The 24,258-nt window shown below is 46.8% G+C and overlaps 2 protein-coding genes across 9 annotated transcripts in view; both read right to left on the minus strand.

The window, feature by feature from the left end:
• Positions 1–130: 130 nt before the first annotated feature.
• On the minus strand, positions 131–20,164 carry TARS2 (threonyl-tRNA synthetase 2, mitochondrial). 4 transcript variants are annotated; one of them, XM_027534553.1, is made up of 19 exons: positions 18,889–20,164; positions 13,017–13,208; positions 11,199–11,395; positions 10,751–10,874; positions 9,959–10,083; positions 9,050–9,167; positions 8,868–8,932; positions 8,540–8,618; positions 7,214–7,360; positions 6,920–7,018; positions 6,189–6,406; positions 5,568–5,730; positions 5,216–5,353; positions 4,958–5,035; positions 2,711–2,811; positions 2,409–2,510; positions 2,158–2,230; positions 1,530–1,644; positions 131–632 (listed from the first exon to the last, which is right to left on the minus strand). In XM_027534553.1, exons 2-19 carry the CDS (start codon positions 13,074–13,076, stop codon positions 484–486), a joined length of 2,151 nt encoding a protein of 716 aa, XP_027390354.1. In that variant the 5' UTR covers positions 13,077–13,208; positions 18,889–20,164; the 3' UTR covers positions 131–483. The 4 variants fall into 4 exon arrangements, 3 of the variants coding, with proteins under 3 accessions (XP_027390354.1, XP_027390347.1, XP_027390363.1); XM_027534546.1 differs by lacking the exons at positions 13,017–13,208; positions 18,889–20,164 and adding an exon at positions 11,718–12,973; XM_027534562.1 differs by lacking the exons at positions 2,409–2,510; positions 13,017–13,208; positions 18,889–20,164 and adding an exon at positions 11,718–12,975.
• RPRD2 (regulation of nuclear pre-mRNA domain containing 2) overlaps positions 19,895–24,258 on the minus strand; it is a 92,383-nt gene continuing 88,019 nt past the window's right edge. For 3 of the 5 annotated variants that reach the window (XM_027534490.1, XM_027534474.1, XM_027534500.1), the window contains one exon: positions 20,316–23,467. In XM_027534490.1, coding sequence (XP_027390291.1) covers positions 20,700–23,467 — 2,768 coding nt within the window. In that variant the 3' untranslated portion in view covers positions 20,316–20,699. Of the gene's footprint in view, positions 23,468–24,258 lie in introns of all 5 variants that reach the window. The other 2 variants (XM_027534505.1, XM_027534483.1) reach the window with 2 other exon arrangements.

The raw sequence follows: 24,258 nt of genomic DNA on the forward strand, positions 1-24,258 counted from the left end.
CCCAGCAGGGAGAGCTCTGGAATGCCCCTTCTCAAACCCCCAAGCCCCTAGGACAAAAGAGAGGGAGACAGAGTCAAATTCCCTTTCATGTCCCTGTCAGGAATCAGAGATGAAGACATACACCACTAGCTTCAAGTTTACTGTTTTTATTTTTATTTTTTTAATTTTTTGGCTGTACCATACAGCATGTGAGATCTTAGTTCCCTGACCAGGGATTGAACCCAAGCCCCTGCATTGGAAGCACAAAGTCTTAACCACTGGACCACCAGGGAAGTTCCCCAAGTTTATTATTTTTAGTTTCACTCTCCTCACATCCAAACAGCTACAGCTTCTCCCAGACCAAATCTCTTCATGAAGTAGATTCACGCCTTCACAGGAGTTCTGAGTCTGAGGGACTCCAGTCCTGTCAGTTAGGTTGGGCTCCCCCATGTTAAGGCGGGCTGGGGGCTCCTGCAGGTCTTTTCCACATCTATATACAAATGCTCAGAAAATTTCTTCAGCATTTGGGACCCTGGTGTCCTGTAGCTCCAGTAACCGCTGTACAGCCTCGGCCAAGTCCCGTTCTCCAAGTCGACGATTATCTCGAGTCCGAATGTTCACTGTTCTCTTACTCTGCTCTCTCTGGCCAACCACTGCAGGAAGAGGGAGGTCTGGGAATCTTAGGGCAAGTGTATCCAAAAGGAGAGGATATCCTCCTTTTGCTGTGCAGAAATCTTTAGGAAAAGCAGAGCTCAGACACGGTTCCGGGAAAGGATATATTTAGCTATCTCTCGCTCTCCAGTTCCCTGGTCTTCCTGAAAGATTCCAGACATTTTCTTACATGCCTTATCACTTCCACTCAGGAGCCCAGGGGTGAGAGGCAGTATGGTCAGCCAAAGAAAGACAAACAGATCAAGAAGCAGATCCAGAGAGAAAAGTGTCTGTGTGTGTGCATGTACACTAGAGAAAGGGGAGGGTGGCAGGGTGGGAGACACGTAGGTAAGTCCATGGGGTGGGTCATGGCGTAGCTTGTGCCAAGACTGGCAAGATGAGTGGGTGTGCAAAACTAGAAAATCAGGTAATCTGGCTGAGAAATCTCAACTTCTTACCTTCAAGACAGAGCTCTGAATCTTGGAAAAATGAAAAAAGGCACAAGGTTGGCTTAGACTTTTCCCCTTATGGCCCTTTTTCTCATCCCTCAGGGCTGACTCCACCTAGGTCTAGAATAAATAAAACTAACTAATTAACGTCTTATTAGCCCTTCCTGTCCCTTTCTGTCTGATGCTCCCTTGACTAATTAACCTGACAGACATCAAGAGTTAGGGTGCAGGCCAGCAGAAAACCGTCCTGAGGGTCAGAGGCGCAGGCCAGGAGGTGCAAGAGCCTAGGCCCCAATGGCTCAGTTGAGCTGAATCCTGGCTCCTGCCCAGCTCGGGTCATGAGCCGCAAATTACCCAAATGTGCAAATGACCAGGCCTGACATACAGGAAAGAACATACAGGCCGGGTGGAAGAGTATAGGGCCATGGGGCTGTGATGACCGGGTCTTACCAAACTGAAAATTGTAGTGTGCGAGCTGAGCCCGGCGGATTCTCCGGCTGAGGGTCAGTCCTGAGTCAGCGTCCAGGTCACCAACCAGTCCCGCAGCTCGCAGGCTCTGCTGTGCCTGGGGTAGAGGGTCATTGATAGGAACCTGATTTAACGGAAGGCTGAGGAGGTAGAATACCCCAATGCCAGTTTTCCTCAAGCTCCCCCACCTGCTCCTCCTTCCTCTGCCTCCAGGCTCTCTGGGTCTCAGGGACGAACCCTCTTCACTCTCTACATTGAGGCCCCTCTGCCGCCCCCACAGCTTCCTTGTCTGCTTCATCCTGCAGCCAAGCCTCCCTGGACTCTGCCTGTTTCTAGACACCACTCTGCGCCACCAACCAGCTGCTCGGCTCTAGTACTGTCCATTATCCTTACTTTTCTCTAGAAACGAAAAATAAGAACAACATTCATCCAAGGCCCCTTTTGTGCCATGCACCTTATTGTCTAACATTTACTGACTTGTTTAATTTTCACAAATCTCCAGGCAAGGCGGGATTAGCTCAGTTTTCAGATGTGGAATTCCCAGCATGCAGCAATTCCCACTGCTCGTCCCGGGCCTCTCTATTAGGCCTGGGTCGACCCCCATCCTCACCTCTCTGGCATATTCCTCCTGCTCCGTCCCCACAGGGATGACCACCACCTGGAACGGGGACAGCCACAGTGGCCTGATTGAGAGAAGAGAGGAAGGCAAATTATTTATCCTGGCATGGACCCCAAGTGTGGCTGCAGAGGGCAGATTCTAGAAGGAAACAGAAGCTGGAGTCTGAAGGGGACCAGGATCTGGAGCACGCACTGCCTGGTTTGAGGGCCAGAACAGACAGGAATCGGGGTCAAAGGTCTCACCATTTCCCCCCACAGCTCTCTGCCAGCACTCCCAACATCCTTTCCACGGAACCGAGCACAGCGCGATGAATGAGGACTGGACGCTCTAGGGCCCCCAACTGCCTTGGAGGGAGATGGGGGTGGACGGAATGGAGAAGCATCACAAAATGAGCACCCAAGATTACCTTCCAGTTTCCAAGAAATCTTCAACCCCGCCAAGGGAGGGTGTAGAGGATGTGGCTAAGTTTTAAGGGTAGAAAGGGAAGTGGGCCTCCACCTACTCCGTGAGCCGAGGGGAAAGGTGAGAGGATAAGGTGCCATACCCCTTGTACTGGAGGTCAAATCTCAGGGGCAGCTGGAAATCAAGCTGGATTGTCCCACACTGATGGGGTCGACCGAGGGCATCGCGGACGTGCACATCAATCTGGAGAAGGCAGAAGGGAGGACACGCGAGAAACTAGAGCCAGTGCACTCCACTGCACATCCGCCCCCTCTATCTACCCACATCCCGGGCTGTGTGGAGAAGACATATCACCCACGGCATCCTGCTCCATGTCACTCCCTGGAGACTCTGGCAGTGGCTCTTTCCATTTAATAGTGATGTAACATTAGGGGACGTCAACATTCACATGAATGGCCCAGCTTCACCCTGGCCTCTCAATTCCATGAGTTTCTCTCATCTCAGAGACCTTCACCCGAGCCCACACTGTGGCCATGACCTTCATCCCATCATCTCCCAGAATGGCTACGCCTCTGAAACAATCCATCAGACACCTGCTCTGATTCCTGTATCCTGTCCTTCCAGGTCTGACAATTATTCCTATAATGACTCTTCAATTTCTCAGCTCCTTAACTCACTTTTCTTCACACTCATAGGCCCCTCGGCTCTTCCCGCCCCCATTTCTCTCTCCATGAAGCTATAACCACTCTTCTAGTTCCCTGGTATCATTGTTCTTCTGTCACATCCACATGACAAACTCCACCTTGGTAGCATCCTCGCTGCCCACCTGCCTGGCCCTGCAACAGAGCTGCTCTGCGTTGCCCAGCATACCACATACTACAGATGCAGAAACACTGATGCCAGAGGCTGCTGTGAACCTCAACAGAAGCCATGCTGTTGCCAGCAATCCACGGGCTAGCCTAACCAGCTCTGTGCCCTGTTCTCCTCAGGGATGCTCAAGCTTTCTCCTCATTTCCCTTCTTTAGCTCCCTCATAACAACTCTCCTCTTCCCCACTCCCATCTCAGCAAATGTTCCTGCCTCCAACCTTGTGGAGAATTCCAGTAACTGACAGCATGAGAAAGGAAAAATGTCTCAGCTTCTGTCACCACATCTATACATTTCCTCGCACCTACCCCAGCCTTTCCGCCTATCTCCTAAACAAAGGCACAGGGGTCCTGTCTATGGAGGGCTCTGGATCCCATCCCTTACGACATCTCACAAATGTCCCTCTACTGAAACCCCTTCTACAACTTCAACTTCTCCCGACCCAAACAGGCTCCCTCTCATCACAGCATTTAAACATCCTCAAGCAACACCTCTTTGGATCTGACAGCTACTCTCCTTTGCCTTTATAAAAGCCAATGATCTTTAAGATTTGTTTGCTTTGGCCACACCACGTGTGGCTTGTGGGATCTTAGTTCCCCAACCAGGGATTGAACTTGGGCCCTCAGCTGTGAAAGTGCCGAGTCCTAACCACTGGACCATTAGGAAATTCCCTACAGCCAATGTTTTTGAAAGAGTTATATTCATTTATTCACTTCTGATTCCAACCCCCATCCCCATTTTACTGGAAAATGGCCCCTCAAAACCTAACAGCCTTGGGGATCCCCTGGTGGTCCAGTGGGTTGAGATTCCACCTGCCAGAGTGGGGAAACAGGTTCGATTCCTGATTCTGGAAGATCCCACAGGCCTAGGAGCAACTAAACCTGTGCACCCGAGTTACTGAGCCTGCAAACCTCAACTACTAAAGCCCATGTGCCTAGAGCTTGTGCTCTGCAATAAGAGAAGCCACTGCAGTGAGAAGCCTGCACACGGCAATGAAGAAGAGCCTCTGATTGCTACAACTAGAGAAAATGCTCATGCAGTAACCAAGACTCAGTGCAGCCAAATTTTATTAAACAAGCAAACAAACAAACCTAACAGCTTTTTCACTATATCCAGCAGGCCCTTCTCAGGGCTTTTTTTCACTGATTTCTTTCACCTCTTTCAACCTGCCATGTCACTCCTCGACCCAGCCCCTGCCTACAATGTTCCCTCCTGAGACATCTTTTTACTTAACCAACAATTACTTTTCAGATTAGAAAGAGATTCCTACAGGAAACCTTTTCTGACCCTCCAGAGTAACATGCTCCCTTAGTACCTACACAGTACTGATCCCATGGTGCTGAAAATGCCTTCTTTACCTCCCAGAAGCTTCACCAGACCTAAGTTCCATGAGGGCAGGAAATGTATTGCTCTTCTTTACATCCTACACAAGTTTAAACACATTCTTCCGTATCTATTAAACATTTAATAAAACAAAACCAGAAGATGAGTAAGTAAGACTCTTATCTGGGTGCCCAGCTTACCTTAGGCCCATAGAATGCACCATCTCCAGGGCTGATATCCCACGGTGCTCCAAATTCTTCTAGGGCCTGCTGCAGGACCTTTAGAGAGAAGGAGACAAGAGAAGAAATATGTCGCCTTAGACTTAACAAGCAACATATCCCACTAGCCCCCGCAATGACCCTCTTGGCACCTGCCTCTACCAGGGACCCTGATTCCCACCTCCCCTCCCCTTCCATTAGACTGCTTTATCCGCCTCTGCTTCCCTACGACTCGCTCACCTGCTCGGCCTGGTCCCAAAGGCAAGGCTCTCCCAGGAAGCCAGATGGCCGGGTAGACAGTGCCATGTGGAAGGAAAAGCCAAGGATGGTGTAGACAGAGTGGAGGAAATCAAGACAGCCTCGGATCTCTGCTTCCAGCTGGAGGAATAAGGGTAGGTGAGCTGCGTGACAGCTAGAGCTCTGGGGTCAGGGTGGTAGTTTGGGGGAAAGAAAGCAAAAACATTGAGGAAAGTTGGAGATAGAATGCAGCTGACTTATATAAAGGGGGCAGCTGAGGGTCAGGAATGTTGGCACTTCACAAGGAGAATGAAAGGTGGTTTAGACTGCTTCAGTGGAGCTGGGGAAGGGCCACCTGATCCGGTGCACAGAAGATGTGGGCGTCATCCTGCTGGAAGCACCGAAGCCGGGTCAGGCCACCCAGGCTGCCAGAGGCCTCAGCCCGGTGCAGGGCCCCGAAGTCGGCCAGTCGCAGGGGCAGCTCTCGCCAGGATCTGGGCCGGTGGGCGAACATTAGGCTGAGGTTGGGGTGGAGAAGAGTCAGGGCCACAGGGAATACTAACCCCTGAGGCCTGCTCCCCCGCCCGGTCTACTTCCCTTCTTTGCACCATCAGCTTACGCCCTCTCGGGCCTCACCCTGTCTCCTGCTGAGTCCTGTTAATTTTGCCTGGTTCTCAAGTGAATTTCTCAGTAACAATAAGACATCACTTCCTGTACCCCTGTTCTGTGACAGACATTGAACTGAAAAAGGAACCTGAGACAGCAGCTCCAAACCCTTGCTATTTTACTCATGATGAGACTGAGGCTTAGGGAGGTACAATGATTTCCCCAAATTCACATGGGGAGATAGAGGGCAGATTCAAGACTCAAATTCAGGGTTCCAACACTATTCCAAGGTGCCTTCTATTAATATTTAGCAAACAGGCTGCCTAGGCCTAGCCCCAGAAGAAACCAGGTCTCCTGGCTTCCAGCTCACCAATGTGCAGGGCAGTTCATGGGCTTGAGGGCGAGTGTGTCTGTGTGGGGGCTGGCAGAGTGGTCGCTCTGAGAGCTGGAAGGCCTGTCCAGGCCTGGTGGCTGCAGGGCAAACATGTCTTCCCGATAATGCTCCCAGTGCCCTGACAGCTCCCAGAGCTTCGCAGAAAACAACGTGGGGGTTTTCACTTCTGAGAAACCGCGGCGGGTGTACTCAGCCTGCAGAGATGAAGACATGGGAGACCAGAGTGACTGGGGAGGAAAGGAGGCAGGGTGGCAGCTGTGTGGCTCTCCGGGCCCTCAAGTCATGCTGATCACAGCTATACCTGGTAATTACCACACCCCCTCTCTACACTCCCCACAGTAGACGTGCTGTTCTTGATTAAGGTCACTTGCACTCTATCATTCGAGGTGGCGCTAGTGGTAAAGAACCCGCTGCTGATGCAGGAGACAAAAGAGATGTGGGTTCAGTCCCTGGGTTGGGAAGATCCCCTGGAAAAGGAAATAGTAACCCACTCCAGTATTCTTGTCTGGGAAATTCCATGGACAAAGGAGCCTGGTGCGCTATAGTACCTGGGGCTGCAGAGTCAGACACAACTGAAGTGACTTAGCACACATGCACTCTATGGTATTAATGTTCAAACTTCTAATCCCTCTCTTTTAACAGTTGGATTCTTCTAGGCCCTCAGTCCCCCTCCAGTCATCCTCCCCCTGAACATGGGTCCTCCTTACCTTGATAAAAGCCACCAGTGCATTATACACCCTTGTCCCTCGAGGCAGGAAGAAGCAGCTCCCGGGGCTCAGTTCATGGAAGAAGAAGAGCTCCTGTTCCTGGAGTTGGAATCAGCAATGTCACTTCAAAGTGAAAGCAGGGCTTGAAAACCCAGAAGAGATTACTTGACAGAGTTGCTCAGTTTGTGGGATTCTGAATTTGATCCCAACTTCACAGATCAGGTTCCCTCCTTGCTCTGCAACCCTTATCATCACCACCTCCTCTGCCCCCACTCCCCCAGTCTCTCTCTATACCTTCCCAATGCGCCGGTGGTCCCGTAACTCTGCTTCCTCCCTCCATTCTTCCCAGGCCCTCAGCTCCTCTGCAGTTGGGAAGGAAATGCCGGACACTCTCTGCAGTGTCTCTGGGGCGTCTGGAAATTTCCACACTGATGATGAGTTCTGTGGGAGGACAGAGGGAGTCAAAGGGAAGATGAGGACTGAAGGCACCCACCCAACCTCCTTCAATCCTCAGATGATACTCTGGGAACAAGCATCAGAGGTACCCACTTGACAACAATCCCATCTCATCTCTCTCACCACTTTTCCAACCATCACCAGCAGCAGGATGCCCACCCCATCCTCCAGACAACCCCTGCCACATTTAGCACCCTGGAGGTACCTGGGCCTTGGTTTCTACACATGTACTGCTCAACTCTAACTGTATCTTGTCACCTCTGCATTCTCACCAGCACTATCTTACCAGCAATCCTGTACTTCCTTCCTTCCCCTTCTAATCAACAATGGCACAGGGAAGTAACCCTAAGCACTGGTCAAATATTAAGTCCATCCATCCCCTTATCAAGCTCCCATACAGTCATGAGAAAACCCCATCTCCCATGCTGTTCCTGGATTCATGAAATTCAAACGCCTCTGCTTCTCGTTCCTTGAACTACAGTACTAATAAGAAATGGCTTGCATTTTATAGTACTTTTAACTTGTCCTCAAACACTTTCTCTTGTGTTAGTTGGTTTTGTGTCTATGATATGGCCCTACTGGCAGGACAGCAATTAACAGCCTCACTTTACAGCTGGGGATCATGGGCAAGATTTACCCAAGGCCATATACTTATCAGTGGCAGAGACAGAACTCAGAGCAGATGCCTAGGTTTTCAGTCCAGGGCTTTTGCTCTACCTATCTGCCTGTCCCCTCACTCCCTGCTTCCTGCTCCTACTCCAACTGATAGTTCACCTTGCCCAGGAGCAGTCTTTTTATAAAGGGCAGGCCTCTGACTTAAAAGAATATTCTCTCTGTGCCTGTCAAATGGTGTTCCACACCTGCTCTCTCCTCATGAGTCTTCCCTAATGACCCTGTCCAGTCTGTTTATGCCCTCCTTTGCCATCTCCCTTGGTGGTAATGTCCGACTACAGAATTTGAATTGGCTTCTGGGCCCTGGCAGGGTGTTGAGTATCTGTCACTAGATGGGAAATTTCTAGAAGGCAGAGACAAAGTTTCTCTCTCCTTCCAGATTCCTCCCTTAGCTATCAGAGCAGAGAAGGGGCTGAGAATCACCTTCCCCTTCCTCAACTCACTCGACTGAAAACACAGGAATCTCAACCTAACCCAGTCCTCATGACTGACCGACAGCAGTTTCAGGCCTCCAATCTGTCCAGTATGCCGAAGGTGGGGGCCCCTGCACAGATCAACCAGCATGCCACACCTGGGAGAAAGAAGGGGCCAGTGAGTGGTTTCCAAATTCTTGAGCTTCTAAGTTTCTCCCTCTCAGGGTATTTAGCTGACAGAAAGAGATGCAAAGATCTACTCCACGGAGAGAGCAGTGAGAGATAAAAACCAATGCCCATTTCTTTTGGGAGCACCAGATGACCTCTCTTCTTTCCCTCACGCCAGCCCTGGCCTTCCTTAGCGCATCCCCAGCTTTCCCTGTCCCTTCAGTGTCAGCAGCTCTCACCCATACACTGTTGCTGTTGGACCCGTCACCTTCTCCTCAATCAAGCGAAGCTTAAAGGGGTTATCCTGGAAGAAGGGGAGAGTGAGGACAAGCCTTCATTCTCACAAAGACATCCTGGAGAGAGCCACTCCTCCCCTCACACCTCTTGATCATTCTCCTAAACCTGTGTGTCTCCACCCCACCTTGAAGAGCTGGCGAAGCTGAGCCCGGGAAGCCTCCAGTCTCCGGAAGGGCTGAGCAGCAGCTGTAAGTTCCTGGCAAAACCGTTCCAAAACAGGCAGCTCTGAGCCCTTGACTGTCCTGGAGAGATGAAGAATGGTTGGCTGGCCTCTGTCTGCTAGGGAGCAACACCTGGGTGACACACCTGGGTACTGGATAGGGGGTGAAATCCTGCCCTCCAAAAATATCAAGTTACTGGCAAAGACAAAGAGACTAGGGGAAAACAAATAGGAAATCAGGTACAAAGTTTACGGCTGGAGGAAAACAGCTCTAGGTATGAAATTAAATGTTGCATGCAGGCAATCTGGATAAACAAAACTAGAGAAACAGCAATGAGAGATGAAGTAAAAGTTGAATACATAAACGCTATAGAAGGTAAGTTTCAAGCTGATTTAGATAAGGAAGGACATGGACTAATAGAGACGGTGATACCAGTGTCACAGCGGAGGCACGGAGGGACCCTGGCCCCAGCTTTCTTTCTCCTCCAAATTGAACATGCGTGAGGCTCCAGAAAAGGCCTCAGAAACCATCCCAGTAAAGAGGTACAAACTTTCAGTTATAAGATGAATAAGGCCTGCAGAACTAACATATAACACTGTGACTGTACTTGATGAATTCTGTATTGTATAATTGAAATTCTCTAAAAGTAGTTCTTAAGCATTCTCATACATACAGAAAAGCATGTGATAATTTGATTATGAGAATCCTTCTACAATGTAGACATATATCAAATCACCATAACTATACTTTAAATAAATTACAACTGTATTTGTCAATCAGACCTCTAAAAAAGAAAAAGAAATTATGGTGATATCTCTGAAAAAAAAAAAAAGCACCCCAGAATTATTCTCCTCCTTCCTTCCATCACTCACCGTTCCTTTCCTAAGAAGAAATCATGGTAAAAGCCACATTCTGTGCTTGGGCCTTGGCAGAGGACAGCACCTAAAAGCTGTTCAGCTGCTGCCCCCAGGACATGGGTACTGGAGTGCCAGAATACCTGGGTTCACAAGAAAGGAGTTCATGAGTTCATAGCCTTCTCCTTTAGTCCCTACCTCTCTGACCTCCTCAGAAAAGCTTTTGTGAACCAGTTATGAATAACTATCACAAAATGTGCCCCTGAGCTTGGGGGTGACTGCTGAATAGTAAAAGACAAATAGACAACAACAAAACGGAATATAAAAGAAAGAAGACCCCTAGAAGCAATGCACAGAAAAGAGTAAGCCCCACTCCTCACTGCTTTCCAGTTTCAGAGCATAGTAGGAGGTTAGTCAGTTTTCATACCATCTAAGCTGACATGAAAAAGTGGAAGGAAAGCCAGGTCATGTGCCCAATTGTGCAAGCCACACTAAAATTAAAAATGTGCTACTGATGACTTATAATATAGGTCTCAAGAGCTGGGGGGCTAATGGGGCATATTATCTATTTTCAACTTAATTCTCTCCCTTTCACTAGCACAACTGGTCACTGCTTAATAGACCCAGGCTAAGTAAAAACTTTCATCCTAAGTTTCCAGCTTAGCCAGGACCAGTCAAGACAAGCAATATGCCGTAAGCCTCCCAAGTGCACTTGGAGAAACTGTGGCAAGAGAAATAAACGCTAGAAATGCCCACATAAACATCTCTTAGTTTAGTAGCCACTGTATCCCCGATAAGGAAGAAGCTTACCTTTTTCCCCTGTGCAGAATCGAATGTCAGAAACCGGAGGTCAGAATCTGTCTCCAAGGGCCGCTCCAGATCATAAGGTTCTCCATTGACTTGAGCAGCCACTGCAGTATCCGCCAGGTTTGAACTTCAGCAGTGAGGAATACAGGTAAAGAAAAAGACAAGGTTACAATCCAAAGGCGAAGACAGGAACTAATCTCTTAGCAACTCCAAACCTGCAAAGAGGAAACGGGTTACGGGAGCAATAGAATTTATCATTCCCCTCCACCCTCCATGCCTAATGGAGGAAGGTCAGAGACTATGAAACTAATGCAGATTGAAAAGGAATTGGCAGGAAATGCTATCTTGAGGAGGATGGGATAAACATACAAAGTCTTTTCCCTACTCCAATTAAGAAAGAGAAAGCAGAGATAGAAGCGTTATCCTGGTAGGTACAGAATGAGCCTAGTACCTGATCTGCTGGGCTAGTTGGTAAGGGGTTGTCTTCCATGCTACAGCATCGACTTTCTGACCTCCAGGAAGTGATATCTTAATAGTCCGCTGTTCCTCCTGTGTCATGCTTGCTAACCTCTTTACCTGAGCAGTCCATAGCTCCTCAAAATAGCCAAGCCGCTCTACCAACCAGTGTGGAGGGGTCGGCACAGCTGCCTGGAGGGAAAGATGTTAAGAAGTAACACAGGTTCCATCATTCCTTCCTGGGATTGGGACCGCGCGAAATTAGAACATTTAAGTGCCCGTGGTCCGAATCCTGGGCCTTTAAAAACACTGGGTGATACAGGGCCCTAGGCTAGCTCTAGGCTCCCCAGGCTGCTAACAGGAGGGAAACAATGGCGCATCTAAGGGCCAGGGTAGTCGGGTTCGGGGCCTCTGGGCGGGAGCAGACGGTGTCAAGCAGGGTTAAGAGCCTACACTTTGGGGTTCCGCTGGGCTGGGTCCAATGTGGCTCGGAAATTTTGGGTACCTCACGCACCGTGTGCAGCCCGCAGGCGTGTAACCCTGGGAACCGAAGCCGCCGACACCTCTGATACAGCCCCATTTTCCCTCAGTCCGGTCCTACATGCTCAAATGATCGCCGCTTCTCCTTCGCCAGATTCCTCATTGACGTCTGGCCCAACAATATCCATGCCTATTGGTTACTACAGCTGCCACTCCAATCTGGGACCGCCTCCAGGAACTCCGAAGAGGAACACCCCACGCAGCACTAGCAGCGGTGTGGGTGATTCCGCCTGACCGGAAGACCTAAACTGTTACACACGTGGGCAATTTCAGAGACCTGCAGTTTCAGATCAAAAGAGCAGTAAGATATCCTGAGGCTTTGAGGACAAGGGCAGGAAAATTTCCCAAAATGCAAGCGGAAGAGAAGAGATCGGAAAGGGTAGTCATTTCCTTTTAAACCATACTTTTTCTTTTACATAGCCTTCACTGGCAGGTAGGAAACAGATAAAAGCATATACTTTGAGATAAGACAGATCTAGTGTAAATCCTGGGAATTGTGTCTTTTGGGTAATTTACTTCTAGAATTCCCTAGCGGTCCAGTGGTTAAGACTCCGCTCTTCCATGGCAGAAGCCACAGGGAACTGGTCAGGGAACTAAGAGCCCACAAGCCAGGCAATGCAACAAAAACAGACACCCCCAAACAAAATAAACTTCTGAACTTCAATTTTCTTATCTATAAAATGGGAATAATAATTCTCATTCTGAATTGTTAATTTTATATTGTCTAATATATTGCATAGTACATAGTAATGGGCAACACTAGTGACAAGCTATGAGAATAAATGAATATAACCACTTTGGGGCTAGAGCAAAGAAACCGCAAAGGGCATTCTTTGGCATCCCTTCATACTCATGGTGCTTAAAGAGGGCCCTTTAGAGATCCCTTAACTTACAGATGAGGAATTTAAGGTCACAGAAGGTAAGTGGTTTAATACCAAATGATGCTGGATTCTGAATCCAAGTTTCGTATTCTTCTACCACAACAGACTTTCTCTGGTAATAAGAAATTACTCCCAATACAATTCCCCCAACAGCTCAGAAAGAAGTGCCTGACCCTAGAACCTTAGCTCTCTGCTGCCAACCAAAACTGCCTCTAATTCCCATCCTAGCTCTCCTTTAGCCCTCTCCCTGCTATATCCAGAATACAGGACTAGGTGTATTTGATTTGTTTTCTATAGTAAAAATTGAAACACAACCAGATTTGTAAAGTATGAGGGGAAATGGATTTAGGGACAGATGTGAGGTTCTTAGTAATTCCCATTAGTCCCCTCACCTGGGGGTGGGGATGGTTGGTGTTGGTTCTCAAGTTTCCAATGGTGATGTTATCAAGCATTGTGGAGGAAGAGCTGTCATAGAAAGATGTTTAATCTAAGTTTCCAGAGGTTCTGTCTGGGGAGGCAGCAGCTGATCTGAGTCACAGGCACCACTCCGGATCTTGGCTCCATCTTCTGGTATATTAGACACCCTGAAATACAAAAAGAAATAGACAAGAGTGTGGAAGAGGAAGATTACTTGCATGTGTGTGAGTTTGGGAGAAGGTTAGGAGAATTTTTAAGTGGCAATCAGGAAGTGTGACAGCAGGCAGAACTCTTCCCATGGCTCTGCACCAAAAGGAACAGGGACGTGTTACACTGCATGCAACAAAATGGTAGCTTCTCTGTAAGTAATTAAGAATATACCAATCACTGTACTGACTTGAAACCCCTTAGGACTTGTATACTGACACACACCTTCTTTAACCGTTCTGCTTTGGGAGGATAGTAGAGGGATGGTGGGATAAGTAGATTAATTACAGTTACAGTAGCTGCCTGCACTCATCCCTCAAACATGTACTGACTACTGCCTATGCACGATGCACTGAGCTGGGTGCTACAGGATGCCAATCAACCAACTGCTACATCATCACTTATGTGATCTGGTTTGCAGTGGAGGAAGGAAGGAATGTCACGTTATTCCATTCCTCCCTGTGGCATAAGCAAGCCAGCAAGCAAGCAGGCAAGAGTAAGCTAGCGAAGGCCAACACATTAATCACTTCACAATGTCTGATCTGTGACTAGCACGTCTCAGCCTCAGAATTTTAGCCAATTAGCCTGCTGGGAAAATATCTGTTGCTAGAACTGCTCCTCCCTTCCACCGGAGTATTACTCAACAACCCCTATGTGCCAAGTGCCATGCTTCACTATCTCACTGAATTCCGAGAACCCAACAAGTAGTAGTTCTTCTTACAATGAAGAACTACTACTACTTCTTCTTCTACTACCCTTTAAAATGTTGAAAATGACTCTCAAAGAACTCAAACCCCACTCCATCTGAATGTAGGAGCAGTGTTATAACATGTTATGCTGTCTCATAGGGACCAGGATCATCACCATGCATCATGTTTAGTAGCTCATCTCTTTTTTTTCTCTCCAGGGCACAGTACTAGGAGCCTTTGGGCCCTAAGAGGCCTTTAATAGGGTGGAGAGAAAGTAATAAAAAGCCAAGAAAATAGGCAAAGAGGCATCTTACCAAATAACCTCTACCAGTCTAAGGTTAAGGAAAAAGAAGAGTTTAGGAAATAATACCAGATGTTTTCATAGAAGTCTAGGGAAAAGAACTCCTCAGAAAAGGGTACACTAGACCCTGAATCAACTTTGAGAAACTCTCAGCTTTACTCCACTCTTAGAATAGACATCTTGTTAGTTACAGCTTTGGTTGAGGAGGTATTGTTTTTATCATCTTTTAACTGTTTATAAGAATTCTCTCCATGGAAAGTACAGTACATTTCCCCCTTGTTAGCAGGAGCAACACACACCTCCAAATCTTCATTCTTAGAAGCAAAATTTCCCTACACCAAAGCGGTAGAAGAGATATTGAGGGAAAAAGGAAAAATGTAAGAAGGTAAAAGACAAGAAAGGTTTGTTTCATTGCCACCGAGTGGTTTTGAGGCCCAAAGAACTAGCAGCGTGGCTAAAGCTACAGTAGGTGCTGTGGGAGGTTAGGTTAAAAAAATTTCCTCCCCCCCTTAGTAATAAAGATCTAGGATGGGGCCAAACTTTAACTTTGCTTTAAACATACTACAAAGAGAGAGTCCAGCCAACTTAGCTGAGTAAATTGAGGGGGAAACATCCTAGCCAGAGCATGGGGATAAACTGAAAATAAAACCCTGGGCTCCCCTGAACAGTCTCTACTAAGATTGTCCTTTCCTAAGACATTTCTTGAGTCTGTTCAAGAGAAATACAGCCATCACCATGCCTTTTAAATGACCCTGGTTGGTCAGTTCAAGAAAATATGAAGTCTCCCAAACACAGGAGCCAGTGTCAACTTAAGGGATGCTGAAATAAAGTAACAAAAACAAAGACCTAAGTAACCTGAAGGAAGGTCCTAGATATTATCTGTACAAGTATACAACTATGGCCACTACCCAAAATCCAAAATTCCAACTTAATACTTTATTACCGCTACTGCCCTTGGCAACGACTGGCCACTTAGAAAACATGAGACCTTGAGTATTGCCTTATGTAGGTGCAAAGGATTTCTAGCCAGGGGAGGAGGAAACCAAACTAGATGTTGCCCATCTCCTTTCTACCCATTCCAACTGAAACACCCCAAGAAAAATGTAGGAAGTTTCAAGTCTTATCTCCTCCTTCCCACAAATTAAGTGACAAAGGACTTAATTCTCAAGAAAGGAATCCAATGGGGAAGGGAAAGGAAGGCATGTTGGAACATCTAATTTGCTAAGAACCCCAGCAGATCCAGGGTGTGCTGGGTTAGTCAACACCCTTTTGAGTCAAACACAAAGAAACTGCAGCCTGTATTTGTTTCCTCTGTTGGCACTGCTCACTAGCCCTTCCACCCACATCTGTGTTCTCAACTTTTGACTCCTGCCACAGTGATAAAGGAAAAGGACAGGGGTAAAAAATGGAACCATAAGGTAACTGCAATTATCAGTTTCTAAATAGATCTCGGCCTTCTTATCCGGTTCCCCTGAAACTTGTAACTTAAGTATTGTTTCTTCTGTCCTCTCCCACCCCCTAGTTTGTCAGAAATAATTTATTTTACATGGCACTTGCTCCTTTCCTTTAAAGCACATGTGATTCTTTCTACTTCTACATGGGGGGAGAACAGGATGTTTACTTAAGAGCCATCTCATGGGTGTCCCTCTTGCAGCCTCAACCAGTTATTACTCAGCAACTGTGAACAGCAGCTGACCAGACTTGCCTATACGGTTTACTCATAATCAAGTATGAGAAACGCCTCCATACCCTAAAACATACTCTGTCCACATACATGAGGGGGCAACTCATTCCTTCTATACTATATTGGCCCAAATAAAACAATTTTGTGGAAGTTGTGTATTTTCAACATGCCCAGAAAGGCCAATGAGTTCTAAAAGCTGTTGCTTCCTTGGGATGGGGACAGGAATCAGGTGGCAAGTCAAGGCCCCACGTGGGGACCAGGAAGTTAGGGTGAGCCGGATTCCAGAAGCGGCCAGTACAGTGTACACCCCTACTTGCTGGGTGTGTTCCTAAACTGTGCTATTTCTGAAGTGTCTGGTGACATGTGTGCAGTTTCACATATTCAAGGCTGCTATTTAGGGCCTTCTACCCTGCCAGGGATCCAGGCCTGGTCTAGATGCAATGACTCTCTTTACCCCTTTAGCCAACATTTATTAAGCCTCACTGGGTCATGAAAAGGGATGGGGTGAGAGAGAGGTTAAGTGTGGCTTCTCTTACTGGCAATACGTGAGAAGGGTAGATGTGGGCAAAGAATTGGCCAGAAGGATCCCGACTGCCACTGCCCCAATTTTATGCTTGCTTTAAAAATACTTTTTTTGCTCACAACCATACAATTTTTTGGTAAGACGTACAAAATTATTATCCATACGGTATACCCACTTCATTACCAAGCACTTCCTGAACATCTTGATCTTGCCCCACCCATTGTCCCTTTCCAAAATTGAACTGCCATAAAGGACCAAACAAAACCCACAAGGCCATAAAGATCTTAAGAAGCTCAGAATGCCTTCAGTGACATTGACTGCAGAAGTCAAAGCGGACAGCTGGACAAGATCAGAGAGGGGAAAAGTCAACCACACAACAAAGGAAACCATACTTTATTAAACAGGAAAACAAAAACATAATATTGGGGGCAAAGAGATTTTAAAAAAAAGGAATGGCTGGAAGAGAGGAAAGCGCAAGCAGTCGCAAGGCAGGCTTGAGATGGGGGGTCTTGGGCGTGTGTTTGCCTCAGACCTGTGCAGGTGCACACACACCAGCCCCTCTACCCTCCTTGCACGTTTAGACCAAAAGCAAATACAACTGTATCTTCAGAGATATATTCAGGCTTTTCTTCCTGCAATCCTGTAGCTGGTTTCACCTTCAGCCCTGGACAGTCATGTAGGGTCTTTGCTGGAGAAAACTTAGGTCTTTCCAACAACAGGCCTGTTCCTCAAAGCAGCAGTTTCAGCTTCTGGAGAAGTTCCTTCCTATTTGCATTCACCAGAGAAGCCAGGGGCCCTTGGTCAAAGCCCCAAATCTCAAAGAAAAATGTCAAACCTTTAGAACTAGTTATTTTATTAAATGATATTAATACACATTTCAAAAGGATTTCATTGTTGTTGCCTCTAAAGCATGTACTTATTTTGTTTTCCACACTGAACACGTGAGAATATCAATCCAACATATCTAATTTAAATCTTAACAGGCACCCCAGCCCATTCAAAAAAAGGAGGGGAAGGAGGGGAGGCAAAAAGGAGAAAAAGCAGTAATTTACAGCGGCTTCAAAACAGTAACAGCTGAAGCTTACTTCTGCATGAACCACTGATAGTGAATATTCTGCAATTAGGAGTTTTAGCATATTCCCATTATCTAGATAGGTTTGCTGTACCATATACATCACAAACATTGTATTCCTGGGACTGGAAAGGATGAAAGGCCTATTCTCTTATCATTTTACCCTCCCTGGAAATAAACCAAATTCTATTTATTCTCAACAGAATTTGGGAGGGCAAATGGGAGCAGGGACAGAGGTTGAATCTAAGCTGACTGAAGGGTAAACTTTTACAGAATATTTAAGGACTCAATTTCTGATATTGGATCACTGAATTTTAAGTGGTACCAGTGTACTCATGCCGTACCCACTGATTCTCTGTCTGTGATTTTACAGTGAGCACCAAGAACCTTAGTAACAACTTCGCATTATCTGTTTGCATACTGAATCATGTCCTTGCCAAGACACACTATACTATGCTTTTTTAAAAATCTTGTTCTGAGGTTGAAATACAAAAGTCAGAGCATGGGCACGGAGTTTTAAATCACAGACACAGAAAGAATAAAACCCCTTTGTTTCATGTTATGAATACCAGAATTATCTTATTTCACTATATCACATATATATACACACATCGTTGTCTTCACTGACTGCCGTAGGCAGATGTCCTTCAAGTTAACAAACAGCTGACAGTTACATACAAATCCTCATTTCCATCCTGAAACAAATGGATTTTGTGGCTTAAAAAAACAAAACACACTCCACAGAAACCCAACCCTTAAAGTCCATCTTTTATAACTGTACAAGGTCTTCCCTTTCATGTACTAGCTATCATGCTTCTGAGGACAATTAACCTGCCCCAACATTCAGGAAACCACTTTGCTGACCAACCCCCCATTTTCTGATAAAATCAAATGGTCAGAGAGCCTTTTCAAGTAAACGCTACTTTTAGATTAATCGAGAGCAGCAGAAAGAATTCACATTCTTTTATTCTAGAATGAAAAACATCCCACTTAATTTTCTGCAAAAGAAAAAAAACCTATTTCAGTTTTGAGTTAAAACTTTCTCCCTTTACCTCCCCCCACCCCACCCTCACACTCTTTTATACTTTTCTCTAAACAAATGTTTTAGGACTCAGTATAACTGTATTGTTTCTTTGCTTTGCTACACTATATATCTCATCCCACTTAAATGTTGTGGTATCATGCGTTTTTATGCAGGGAGAGCTACAGGGCAGAGAGGCTTGAGAAGGTCAAAGAAAGAACAGCTGGCTTAAGACCAGAAATGCATTAGGAAGATGGAGGACTTGCAAGATCCTAACCACAGAAAACCACAGAAACCAAACAAGTAACATGGAATAAATTACACAAAAACACCCAAACTATGATGCACACCTGGTTTGAGCTGCTCTTTTACCTGCAAGGCAAGCTTATTCTGAGGCAAAGAATCATCTTCTGTCACTATATTGCCCACGGTCTCCCATCTGTAAAACTTCACCGGGGGAATCCAAAGCAATCCCCACACTTCCTAGTTACTTCTACACTAACTTGGAAGAAAATATGAAACTTGCTAGGATTTCCTTTTATAGTCTTTTACTCATCTGGCTGGAGACTACCAGTGTGTACTTTAGGGTAAGACACTAAATAAAAAAATGTAGTAAAGCAACATTTGCTTTTCAGTGTCCCTAAACACTCAAAGCGCAGTGATTGTCTTTTCCCAGTACTAGCTGTAGAAATACAAATAAGGAGCTTTTCAGTTCAGGGAGAAAAAAAAAAACACTTTTTTTTTTTTTTCATGTAAAATGACTAAGGGCATAAACATTTTCTATTGAGAGTGGGAGATGAGGATAAGGTTTGAGCCTTGAAATGTGACAGGTTGCTATCCATAGAGTGGGGTAAATTTAAACTAATCAGGTCCTCATATTTGTCTGCAAGGATATGTATAACATCCATTTGTCACTAAGACAGAGCTAAAGAGGTATAAAGAAAGATGCTACTGAACTTCCTCCTTCAGAATACCAAGAGGAGGGGTGAATACAGGACTAGGTCAAGGGTAAAAGAAAGATAAAGACAAATATTTCTCTTTCCTCATAGTTAACTTTTGGTGACAACTACCAACAAATGTCACATTAGGGAGGCACCATGGTAAAAATGTCTACTTAAAAAAAAACAACAACTGGGAGAATGTTTCAGTTGCACCTCTGTATCTACTGTCAACTACAGTGACTTTCCGGCTAGACTAGAAATGTAGACGAGAAAACTGAGGGAGAAAAAGTCAAGGAAAAAAAAAAGCAGGAAGCAAGAGCTTGATTCCAGATATGTGAAACCACCTCAGAAATATGTTTATGACAGATGGCCAAGTCAGATCATACCATCAATGGCTCCTTTCTCTCACTCTCTGTATTGCAGTTACTTATTCTTTAATTTTAATATACCTGGCCCCCTTTCTTCTACTCAGAGGAGGAAAATTCTTTACTAGGATAAAATGAGGTCTGTATTTCCTCAAAGTTGTTGCCTGATAGAACCTCAGAAGAGGCTGAATTAAAAAACAAGGGCTTAGACTTTGGGAGAAAGGTCAAGAACTCAACTTCAATATGCCTTTTAAAACAAAAGAAAGCCCCCAAATAACTTGACAGGTCCGAGGTCCCCCACATTTCCTCCCCTGCAACATCTCTTGGCTGTCAGCAGGCCACAGAGCACACAGAGAAGACAGCCACACTGGTTACAGCAGGTGACTGAGCTGGACAGAGAAGGGGACAAGAATCCCTCCATTGACTACTTGATAAGCCAAGCCCCAAATAACATCCCAACATTGCACATGGTATTATCTGTACTGATGGAAGTTTTATTTCAAATGTAGTAATACTCTTCAATAGATGGGGTAAAATAAGATTTGTCTTCCTCCCCACCCTTCAAACCCCCAGCCAAATGAAGTGGCTTTAGTTGTGTTTCTTTGCCCCCCACCCCCTTAAAATACAAACATCTTGGAAAAGGTAGGTATAAGTGCAGTGGGAGGGAGGACTGGATGGAATAGTGAAATGTAAGCATATATAACTTTTTAATTTGGAAGGGAGGTCCTTTGTCATAATAAAAAAAGAAAGAAAAAAATAGATCAAAGGAGGGAGAACAAATAAAAACAATGATAATAAACCAAACTCCTACTTCCAATGCTCTCTACTGTTCAAATGCCTTTCCCTTAGTTTCCATCAGTACCTGGGAGGGAAGAATGGGCGTTTTGGTGCAAAGAACGGAGGGCCCCTAGCGAAAGGTGGCCTGGGTCTCTTTAAACTGTGGAAAGGGTCTCTGCTGAGAAAAGGCTCCCTAGGCCGGAAGTCTGGCCGGGGACTCCGCAAGATCATACCACTCCGGTTGATGGCGTCTCTGTGTGAGGGACCCAAGGGGGGGCCACTGCTGCTGTTGCTGCCTCCCCCACCTCCTCCTCCATGGGCTGGGCCCAAGTGCTCCAAAGAATGGGAAGGCAGGCTCAGGCTCTCGCGCACACGGCTAAGGCCGGGGCCGTTGAGGTCCCGCTGGGTGGGGCCCCCATGGTCCCTGGGTCCTGGGAGCACCCCGAAATGATCAGCCAGGGTCCCCTGAAGGAGGGAACTATGGTCCTTGGGAAATACTGCCACGGCCCCCGCCACTCCGTGCTCTGCCAGTGGTGGGGTTGGGAAGGGTACAACCCCAGAATGGTCACCAGGAGGTGGAGGAGGAGGAGGAGCAGAAAAAGGGACGCCACTCCCGCCACTGCTGCTATGTTCCCCGGGGGGCGGAGGAGGGGGTGGGGTGGGGAAAGGAACTCCACCGTGCTCCCCAGGAGGTGGGGCAGCGTGGGTCAGGGCTGCCTCCTTTGCGAAGGGGTTCGAAAGATCCACAGAGGGTAGATGAGTAGGTGCATCTCGAGAGAAGATACCACCATGATCCTTAGGAGGGGCAGGTGGGGCAGATGATGGCCCCACTGGCTCTCTCTGGAAGGGTGTCCCATGATCCAAGGGGGATGGGGGGAGATGATGCTCAAATGTTGAGTTGAAACTGTTGGAACGGAAGCTGCCGACACTTTCCTGAAATTGGGGTGCTCGTTCTTTGTATGGTGCTGTTTTAAAGCCAGTGAGGCCTCCGCTGCCCCCACCCCCAAGGGATGCCAACTCAGAGGCACTTGAGGGGCCATTGTCAAAGGAGCCTCCTGAGGTGCTCAGATCAAACCAACCCACCCTTGAAGCCTCACGCCCATGTCCTCTATTTCCCTTCCCAGGGACTCGGATGGACTCTACAGTCTGTATCGGCTCCCCTGACATCCTCCTATTGGATGCATTATGATAACCCAAGGTTTCTATAGGGGCCCCCTTCTCTTCGGTACTGTCAGGCAAGTCTAAGCAGGAGGAGGAGACTCGAGTCTCTATGCGATAGTGCTCTTCTTGTTGCTGCTGATCGGCGGCCGTCAAGCTCAGCTGGGCGAGGTTTGACAGGCTGACACCATCACTTGAAGTGCCCTTGTTGGGGGCCTGGCCAAAATGTTTATCATCTGAGGGCTTTCGTGAGGCATTCTTAAGCATATTCTTAAACTCAATCGTCGACGTGGTGGAAATGGTAGAGGCCAGGACTTTCTCCACGCCTGACGTGGGTGGGTGGCCCGTGGGAGCAGCAAGGGTGTTCTGCGGAGAGAAAAGGGACCGATGTGGGACTGGGTGAGGAGAGTCTGGGTACTGCTTCTGTGGCAAAGTGAGATGCCCCGTGGCAGACTGAGACAAGCTATTGTGGTTGGAGTCAGGGGTGAAAAATGAATCATTCTTACTCGGCGATGGTGACCGGTCAGACCCCGCTTCATTCCCTCTGACGCCGAAGGCACTGAACAGTCCAGGGGGAGACGAAAGCCGGCCACAGTTCTCACTAGAGTCCAGGAGGGCCCGCACAGATGCAGGGAAGGCAGACTTTACCCCAAATTCTTGACCCCTGTGGCTGTAACTGGACAGGATTGGCTGGTACTCAGTGGTATCAGAAAGCTTGCTTGATTTCAGGATAGACTTGGCTGGTTTCTTCTCTAGGTTCATCATGGCAGATGGTGGAGGCCCTGAATACTCGAAATCTCGGTAATCTTCATCTTCCTGGAAAGAAGTATCTGGATAGAACTTCTCCTGTGAAGAGTCCATCAGAGAAGACGGTCTCTCCATTCCATCGGAAGGCTGCTTATAGGGGGAGTCACTGCCCAAGCCAAAGGGCCGAAACGTAGACACAGAACTGGAGAGCTCTCGGGGGAAGCTTTCCTCTCTCCCAGGGGGTGGTGATCTTGTACTGCTGGGTGTTGAGGACCCAGGGCTAATGATCTTAGAAAGCAGGGACATGGTATCCACACTGCTGGACGTGGGCTTGTCCATCATCTCATCCTGAGTGGGTGTCCCACTCCGTTCATCCCGTACCGGGGTTCCATCAATGTTGTCAACTGACGTGCTAGTAGGGCCACGCTGGAAGTCTGATGGATGGCTTTCTGCTGGAGCACTGGATCCCAAACTGCTCAGGATTGGGATGTTTAAGTTTAAGCCACTGAAACCAGGATTACCTTTTAAGAAGTTGTGGATCTTCATTTCCAGGCTTGGGGAGGTGGACTCTGACTCCAGCTTTGGCTTGGAGGCCTCTGAGGATTGGCACATGGCAACTTCAGTAGGCGGTGCAGCAGGGCTAGCACTGTGGTTACCTGTGAACCCCAAAGTGTTGGAGGGCAGCTTGAAAGTAGTGCTTGGGAGCCCTGGGCTTTGCCCAATGGAGGCCTTGCTGGCTGAAGTTGACGAGACTTCAGAAGTTGAGGAATTAGGAGAGTAGTTGAAGCTTTTGGGAATAAAGGACTGGGTATTGGAGGGCAGGTTTCTTCCTTTTATGCTAGAGACTGTGGTGTTAGCAGGGGAAGCTGAAGTGCTCTGGGGTGTAGCTTCGCTGGATGGAACTGGGTTCCCAGTAACACTCTGAAGTAAAGATGACAGGCCTGTAGAAACAAAGATTAGAGAAGTTAAGAACAACAACTCCCTACTTTCCAATGAAAACAATGTAGGCTAATCAGATATTCATTCCAGTGGGAACTAGACAGACATTAAAATATGAGATCAAAGGGATTCAGAACAAACAAGTAATGGCTAAATGTCACAGAAAACACTGGTCTGATTTATCAATATAAGGAGAGCAAATTACTGAAATATTTCTAGTAGCCATGAAACAAGGCCAACATGGCAAAAATAAAACGCAACAGGAAGAGGGAGATTTTAGTGTCAGAATCACTCAGAGTTTAAACAAGACAAAACAGGAAAAGAAAGGGGGCATAATTATCTGTAAAATAACACTTTAAGCCAGTATTTCTTAATGTTTGGTCTGCAGAATTGTTTCTCTAAACGCAAACAGATATTCTGCCCTATCTTTCCTTTCCAACTTCCGCAACTGTCTCTAATAAGTTAATGTACAGTTATTCTTAGGACAGAGAGAACGACATGCAAATTGCAGGGACTTATGTGACCTGTGATGCTTTTTTTAAGAAGCATATCTTGCTGGATTGGTGTTATATTTGGGGAAACAAGGCTTCGGTTGTGAAATTTTTAGTTGTAGAATGTAGCACTAATAAATATACACCAAAAAGCTTATAGAATTAGACCTTTGGGGACACTGATCCTTTGACAAGACGACACACCAATCCCCTTCTTATAGCTTGGAAAATTCAAGGATTATTGGTCTATACATGTTGACACTGATGAGATCCACCTCTACTCGCTGACAGACAAAACATTC

This window comes from Bos indicus x Bos taurus, chromosome 3, assembly GCF_003369695.1.
Source record: "Bos indicus x Bos taurus breed Angus x Brahman F1 hybrid chromosome 3, Bos_hybrid_MaternalHap_v2.0, whole genome shotgun sequence".
NCBI lineage: Eukaryota > Metazoa > Chordata > Mammalia > Artiodactyla > Bovidae > Bos > Bos indicus x Bos taurus.

Bases quoted from the DNA above. Each gene is read 5' to 3' on its own strand.
- TARS2 (XM_027534546.1), bottom strand. From the start codon at position 11,783: ATGGGGCTGTATCAGAGGTGTCGGCGGCTTCGGTTCCCAGGGTTACAC. The intron at 10,084-10,750 runs GTAAGCTTCTTC...TTGTGAACCCAG, and splicing joins ATTCTGCACAGGGGAAAAAG to GTATTCTGGCACTCCAGTAC. The intron at 7,361-8,539 runs GTCAGTCATGAG...GTCCTCCCACAG, and splicing joins GAGGCCTGAAACTGCTGTCG to AACTCATCATCAGTGTGGAA.